The following is an 8,182-nucleotide window of genomic DNA, read 5'->3' as shown; positions in this document are numbered from 1 at the left end:
TCCGATATTTAATGCATGCAGGTAGCTCTCGCACAAAAGCTATACGAGGTTAGTACTTACACTCCTCTCCTATAAAAAGTGGGCGTATTCATGATTTTAATTATTATAATTCATTATAAATCAACCTTCACTTAACTCCGGTTGTGAGACTGATATCTCATTCACAATTGAATATCTTTTTATTTATTTTTCATTCACATGTCCAAGTCCTACTCAAAAGAAAATCTAAATTTTATTATTAATTTCTAATAAGGTCATTTGCCAAATGATGATCGAGCTTAAGAAGGCTGCCAAAAATAATTAAGATGGCCTAAAATTATTCGTTAGGAAGCATGCATACGGAATTGTCGACAAGATATCAATTAAGCTCTTTATGCAATATAGTCATGTGGCCAAAGAAAATTGTTCAATAATTATAAGAATTTATAGACAAAATTAAAATAGATGGACCCCAGTGGTTGACCAACCCACTAACTCATTGCCGCAACAACAAAAAAATAAAGCACGTGGATAATAAGAACTCGTAACAGCTGCCAAGTTTGACATTTCGGCACGGCTCATTGACTACTCTGTTCAAAATTGATTCAGTTCTTAATGGTCAGTTTAACCTAAAGGCAGTCCATATTCATTCTGTTAAAAGCCGAAATATATGTTTGCACACATATATATATATATATATATATATATATATATATATATATATATATATATATATATATAATGATCAATTTAAGTTACAATTATTAAACAAATGCAAAAGCATCAAAGCAGAAATCCGATCATAGTTTTTCAACGCATGCACATTTATAATTATTTGGCTATTTATCCCCAAATTATAGGGTGGCACGTGGAAGGAAGGAGGCGGGACATCCATCTACCCATCTAGAGAACGGATCCTCTGCGCCCGCGTCCCCTGTGCCCTCTACGCCCGTCGCTACACGACAAAAAAAAACACGTGCTTAGCGCAAAAAAAAAAAATAATAATAATATTTGCCGCGACAATTCGCCGTGACAATTTGCCGCGACAACGCACTGATCGGTCTGTAGACCGATCAGGAGGTAACCTGATCGGTCTAAAGACCGATCAGTAATGGCTTTCTCGAATCTTCTGCTCTCAATTCCTCCTTTCCATCGCTTGGGTCAGCGTGCGTGTCCACGGATACCACTCCCTGAAACAAAAAGGCATCAGTTGGCCTGCGGTTTCTGGCCATCGTTCACAGGTTCCAACCAAAACCATGGGGCTCCTCACTCGCTATATACCCATCACCACCTCACTCTGCAAACCTCACTGAAAGCACCAGGAAGAGAAAGAAGAAGAAGAAGTTGATCTCCTTGCAGTCATGGGTCGCCGAGCACAAGCTCACAAGCATCGGTAGCCATCACCTTCCCTTGCTCCATCACTCTGTTTTCCGGTTCGGCGTTCAACTAATCCCGTAGAGTTTGTGTTTGTAATGAATCAAGGTGCTGTTTGGGCTTCGGCGCTGGGGACGTCGATGGCGGTGGGAGAAGAGGGCTTTTTTTTTTTTTTTGCGCTAAGCACGTGTTTTTTTTTGTCGTGTAGTGACGGGCGCAGAGGGCACAGGGGACGCGGGCGCAGAAGATCCGTTCTCACCCATCTAACATCTATTGGTGAACTTAGACCGTTGACCGGTCCACTTCGATCCCCATCTGACGTCCGGTTCATATTTTGGTTTTTAGTTTTTTATATTTATTTATTTATTCATTTAACAATATGAGATTGAAATTGTGGCAACTTTGATTAGATTATTTGAAATTGTTGTCTTAAATTTATATCTTGTCCACGTGGCATGATCCGATTAGATTATTTTTAGAAAAAGCCAACATGTTTATTTACGATAAACGAACCGAATTAAAATATTTTAGGATATTTAAATTTATTTAATAGGATAGTCGAATCAAACCGAATTTAAAATAAATTAAAATTTTAAAATAATTATTCAAACTTAATTTAATTTATTTTTTATGAACTTGAATTTATTTAAAATTTGACTTGCTATGAAACAAGCTATTATTGCAAAAATTGATGAATACAACCAACTCTCATTAAGAATTTCATCTTTGGACCAAAAACAAGCAAGAGGTAGAATACCACAAATAAGTGTACTTAATAAAAAAAGTAATTCTTGTAATTGGAACATATCTTTTTAAACCGTCTATCAGAATCATATTATGACTTTTATCTGAAATTGACTCATTTAGATGTTGTCAAATTCTCAATATTATATTATCAAACTTTCAATTTAAACTTATCTAATTATTTAAAAATTTTTAATTATTTAATTAATTATTAAATTTGATAATTTAAATTTATTTTATTATTTATTTAATATATTGATAAAAAAATTTATTAATTAATATAATTTATAAATATTATTTATAAATATTATTCACATTTTCTAAATATCTTGATTACAAATATAGATAAAAATATCTATTTATAGAAAAAATAATTAAATTTAAATTAATCGTCGCAAAAAGCAAAGCTTGACTTCTCCGCGACTTGCCTCCTTAATTATCACCGTCATCCTTCACAGTCACTCATTCACGCGCTCCTCGATCGCCATGTCGTCTTCCACCTCTGCTTCTCCACCTTGAAACAGAGGAATCAATAAACACAGACGCCATGATCGCACCTCGCCGCCGTATTCTCCTCTTATTCCTCGTCTCTGTCTTATTCTTCTTCTTCTTCCATGGTGCCTCCTCGCTCAACCAAGAAGGCCGCATTTTGCTGGAGGCGAAGGGCGGCCTGGCGGGGCAGCCCGACGCGCTTTCCTCTTGGAACGCCAGCGACGACACGCCCTGTGCGTGGCAGGGCGTCAACTGCACCTCCGGAGTCGTGACCGCCATTAACCTCTCCGACGCCAACCTCTCCGGCCCCTTCCCTTCGGCCCTCTGCCGCCTCCCCCACCTCGCCTCCATCGACCTCTCCGTTAACTACATCAACGGCTCCCTCACTGACGCCGACCTCGCCGGCTGCGACGCCCTGTCCTTCCTGGATTTGTTTTTCAACAACCTCGTCGGCCCGCTCCCCGACGCGCTTGCGTCGCTGCCTAACCTCACCTACCTGGATCTCTCCTCGAATAACTTCTCCGGCGGCATCCCGCAGGCCTTCGGCCGGTTCCCCCGCCTCGAGACGCTGGCCCTCGTCTACAACCTGCTCACCTCCACCGTCCCCGATTTCCTCGGCGATGTCTTCACGCTCCGGGATCTCGACCTCCGGTACAACCCATTCAACGCTGGTCACATACCGGTGTCGCTCGGAAACCTCCGTAATCTCGAGACGCTCTCCCTCGGTCACTGTAACCTCGACGGGGAGATCCCACAGTCGCTCGGCCGACTCTCACGGCTCGCCTACCTAGACCTCTCCTGTAATCATCTCCGCGGCGGCGTGCCGGAGTTCCTTTCCGGGCTATCCCACTTAACCCAGGTCGAGCTGTACAACAACTCGATATCCGGTCGCATTCCGAGAGGCCTCGGTAAGCTCCCCGCGCTGCTTCGCTTCGACGCGTCCCTGAACCAGCTCGAGGGCCCGCTCCCCGACGACATCTTTGACGGGCCGTTGCTCGAGAGCTTGCACCTACACACGAATCAGCTGACCGGTGGGATCCCAGCCGGCGTCGCGCGGTCCAAGAGCTTGTCCGATCTCCGCCTCTACAATAACCAGCTCCATGGCTACCTCCCGGCGGATTTGGGAAAGATAACACCGTTGGTGACGGTGGATCTGTCGAGGAACTCGCTCTACGGAGAGATCCCTGCGAGCATATGCGACCGCGGCGTACTGGTGCAGCTGCACCTGATACAAAACTCCTTCTCCAGCAGAGTTCCCGACGGCCTCGGACGGTGCCGGACGCTGAACCGCCTTCGGCTCCCGGGCAACGCCCTGAGCGGCCCGGTTCCCAGCGGGCTCTGGGGGCTGCCGCATCTCTTTCTGCTTGATTTGAGAGACAACGCTTTGTCCGGCCGCATCTCTCCGGTGATCTCCAGCGCCGCCAACCTCTCGTCGCTCCTCATCGAAGACAACCAGTTCTCCGGCATCATCCCCCCAGAGATAGGAGCTGCGGTGAACTTGCAAGAGATCGCCGCTGGGAACAACCAGCTCGCCGGACCGCTCCCTGCCACGCTCGGCAACTTGACCATTCTCAGCCGGCTCGACCTCCACAACAACTCTCTCTCCGGAGAGCTTCTCCGAGAAATCCAATCGTGGAAGAAGCTCAGCGACCTCAATCTCGCCCACAATAGCTTCACGGGCGGAATACCCCCTGAGCTTGGCGGCCTGCCGGTGCTCAACTACCTCGACCTCTCCAACAACGATCTCACCGGCCCAATCCCGGACCAACTCCAGAACCTAAAGTTGAGCCGGTTCAACTTCTCCAACAATGAGCTTTCCGGCGCAATTCCGCCCATGTTTGCCAACGAGGCCTTCGGGAGCAGCTTCTTGGGCAACCCAGCGTTGTGCGGGGACATGGCAGGGCTTTGCCCTGCCTCAGGGAGAACCACCGCCAACCGCTATGGATACCTCTGGCTGCTTTGGTTCGTCTTTATCCTCGCCGGCTTAGTCCTTGCCGCCGGCGTTTCTTGGTTCACCTGCAGGTGCCGCAAGTACATGAATGCCATAGACAAGTCGAAGTGGACGCTGAAGTCGTTCCACAAACTAGGATTCAGCGAGCAAGACATCTTGGGCTCCCTCCGCGAGGTCAACCTCATTGGCAGCGGCGCTTCTGGGAAGGTCTACAAGGTCGTGCTGAGCAACGGAGAGACTGTCGCAGTGAAGAAGCTGTGGGCCGCAAACATGAACGGGGCCACCATGGATGATACCTTCGAAGCAGAAGTCGCAACACTAGGCAACATAAGGCACAAGAACATCGTGAAGCTCTGGTGCTGCTGCACTCACAAGGATCATAAGCTGCTGGTGTACGAGTACATGCTCAATGGAAGCTTGGGGGACCTGTTGCACGGCAACAAAGGGAGTGTTCTTGATTTGCCGACGAGGTACAAGATTGCGCTAGACGCTGCAGAGGGCCTCTCCTACCTGCACCATGACTGTGTGCCGCCGATCGTGCACCGGGATGTCAAGTCTAACAACATCTTGCTGGATGAAAAGTTTGGAGCAAAGGTAGCCGATTTCGGTGTGGCCAAAGCTGTTGAGAATGGGCCTAAATCCATGTCTGTGATTGCTGGTTCTTGTGGATACATTGCTCCAGGTCAGACACTCTCCGAACTCTGTTAATCACCTGAAAAACCTCACAATCCATAACTAAAGATTCAATGCTTACTGCTGCAGAGTATGCTTATACTCTCCGTGTCAATGAGAAGAGTGACATCTACAGCTTTGGAGTGGTAATTCTCGAGCTGGTCACTGGGAAACTTCCCGTCGATCCAGAGTACGGTGAGAAAGATCTCGTGAAGTGGGTGTGCAGTACGATAGAACAGAAGGGCATTGAGCATGTGATTGATCCAAAGTTTGATATGCGCTGCAAGCAGGAGATATTGAAGGTACTAAACATTGGTTTACTCTGTGCCAACTCTCTCCCAATCAATCGTCCGTCAATGAGGGTGGTGGTGAAGATGCTGCAAGAAGTTCGACTATAGAACAAGGCCAAGCGGGTAACGATCATGGCAACATAATCTAAGTAGTGAAGGAATTGTTTCAAATCAATGGTGGTTTGGGGCAAGAACTGCTAAAGAATGAATTCTCCTTGTGCTCTATTTTTATCCAACCTTTTTTCCCCCTTCTGTGGTATCTTCGACGGTGTTAGTAGTAAAAGTTGCATCTGTACCAATTGGGAATGTGGCAATTAGCTCAAGTGTTTTGCCGTCAGCTATATTGGCATCTCCTCCTTGTACTATCTGTGCATCTCAAATTTCTTGGATTCATGGGAAGAGGAAGCAGACCTCTGCAAAGATCTATAGTCTTCCCTTTCATGCTGCCCAATAACTTTGCATTGAATTATCCTGCAAGGATTAAAGTATCTTTGACTAGAATTAGTAGACTAGGATTAATTTAGTGTTCTACAACAGTATATCTGAATTGCTCACCATAAAGAACAGAACAGCTATACCCTGTCGGTGGAGATTCTGGAAGCACATCTACTTTTCCAGCTGCAGGCAATCTACAAAGAGGGGGCCCTTAATGCTCAAAGGAGACTCCATTTATGCTGAACAAGAAGAAACTAGATGAGTGTTGGTCATGCCATCTTTAACCATGATCCAATCCATGCTTTCTTCTCCTGCTTAGGCTTGTTCTTCATCTGCTACCGTTTGTGTAAGATAATCAGCAAACGGTAGAAGGCCTTTATCTCGTCGCTCCTCATCACCACCATCTCCTGACCGCAATGGTGACGTCCACCACCAACTTTCTCATATGGCGTGGGCAGGGTTGGTTCCAACAAACAGATGTTGGTCATGGCTTGAAATTGTCACTTTCTTTCCCTTGACATGAGATCAATCATACATTTAGAAACAAGGGGTTGGCTTCAGAGGTGGAACCAATCACCATTTCAAAAAACTATTACAACAACCACCACCACCACCAAGTTTTATCTCACTACATTGGGTCGACAAAAAACTATTATACATGAAAAAACTAATCTTTAGAGCCTGGCCTATCTCCTTCAGTAACCATCTAAACCAACCATTTGTCTTGAACCCGTAAATGAATCATCAATCATGTGTACAGATTCTGCCGGGACAGCTGGCTAAGTTAAGATGAACATACTGAGAATATTGTTCCTCTCTGGTGATAAAACTAAATTGCTCCACAAAACATAGGCATCCAAGATTCTCTATTAAACTGACTCATAGTATCAATATTTTACATTTCCTGAGTTCTGCTCCAGACCATCCATGTCGTCCTCCATTGCTAGACAACATTCTATAGGTGGTGACTTGTTAGTCCAGTTGGCTGAAGTTTGAGACTTGTCCATGCCAAGATCAATGTACAAAAGCTTAGAATTGGCTCACTTGTTTGATTGATGAATTCAATTATTCTAAATGACCTACAAATACCGATTCCATAGAATAGGGATTCTAAATTCATGACTAGTTATTCTTTGTTCTGTTATAAAAATATTTATTCCTTCTTGATTTCATCCTCACGTTGTTCAACCCTTTGAAAAATATATTATAAACTTGAGTTGGATCCATTTATTAGGTCAAATGCGTTTGTCAACTAGACCAGTTAGTGGGGTGAGTAGATTGAGCCACATGAGTCGATCAAACTTCTTGGAGAGAGGTCTAAGTGGTCGATTGGCATAGTAAGGGCAGATAGGCAACGTAAACTGGTCACATTGAGGTCTAGGCTGATCATATGCATCATACGAGTAGAACAAAATATTCCATATGAAGAAATCTATTATCTATGAAAATTATTTCTAATTTGTTGCTCATAACATTTTTATGAAGTAAATAGGAGAATAGTCATTATGCTCAAAATACTTCCGCACAAAATGAAAGGGAAGGACAAAAACGGTGACAAAATTGGCATATATTGCATTGGGAGATGAACAAGACTTACAACTATGGATTGATTAGTTCATGGTGGCTTCTGGATCCCAAGTGACATTATCAGCGCCCTTCCTGAGATAAACAAATTGAAAGTGTTTTGGAGATAGACAAACAGGAAAAGAATGTGAATTTGACAGAACAATTGAACAAACATACTGGCCGTGACGGACAGGGCCCAATTTCAGGAGGTCGAAGGAAGATAAGAGCAAGAAACAATTATCATTGAAGACTAACCGAAAATTAATCAGAAATAGCTCGGCGATGGTAGAGCGCTGACCTGCTGCGGAGGGTGGTTCCCCAACCTCCAATGGAGAAACGCCAACCGCCTTCGATCTACCCAATGATAACTTCTTTAGGTTTTTCTTGTCTCCTCCCCGCTCGATCTCACTTTCACATCGAGTTCCCCCCAAAAAAAAGGCATAAGTAAGGAACGAAGGAGAAGAGAAGGGGATCGGTTCAATTGGATTCATCCTGAACGACGTCGGAGACATCTGAAGAGGAAGACCGAGATAGCTCCGGCGGCGAGGAGGACGCTTGTAGGGTTGTCCTCGACAGCCAAGTTGTAGCAGTTTTCCCATCATCGTTTGAAGTGGCCTCTATTTATTAATAATATATTAAAATTACTCTAATAACTATTTTTTAAACAATAATAATAATT

The 8,182-nt window shown here is 44.6% G+C and overlaps 1 protein-coding gene and 1 long non-coding RNA gene across 2 annotated transcripts; one reads left to right on the top strand and one right to left on the bottom strand.

Moving 5' to 3' along the window:
• The first annotated feature begins 2,548 nt into the window (after nucleotides 1-2,548).
• Nucleotides 2,549-5,943, top strand: LOC121992617 (receptor-like protein kinase HSL1). The gene is made up of 2 exons (XM_042547111.1): nucleotides 2,549-5,222; nucleotides 5,303-5,943. The coding sequence occupies exons 1-2, from the start codon at nucleotides 2,645-2,647 to the stop codon at nucleotides 5,608-5,610; spliced, it is 2,886 nt and encodes a 961-aa protein (XP_042403045.1). The 5' UTR covers nucleotides 2,549-2,644; the 3' UTR covers nucleotides 5,611-5,943.
• LOC121992618 lies at nucleotides 5,749-8,097 on the bottom strand. Its single transcript, XR_006114964.1, has 3 exons — nucleotides 7,759-8,097; nucleotides 6,058-7,596; nucleotides 5,749-5,973 (listed from the first exon to the last, which is right to left on the bottom strand). It is a non-coding gene; the product is annotated as an uncharacterized LOC121992618 (long non-coding RNA).
• Nucleotides 8,098-8,182: the final 85 nt, after the last annotated feature.

The sequence above is a fragment of the Zingiber officinale genome, chromosome 6B, assembly GCF_018446385.1.
Source record: "Zingiber officinale cultivar Zhangliang chromosome 6B, Zo_v1.1, whole genome shotgun sequence".
Taxonomy (NCBI): domain Eukaryota; kingdom Viridiplantae; phylum Streptophyta; class Magnoliopsida; order Zingiberales; family Zingiberaceae; genus Zingiber; species Zingiber officinale.
This window is presented reverse-complemented; position numbering and strand designations above follow the sequence as displayed.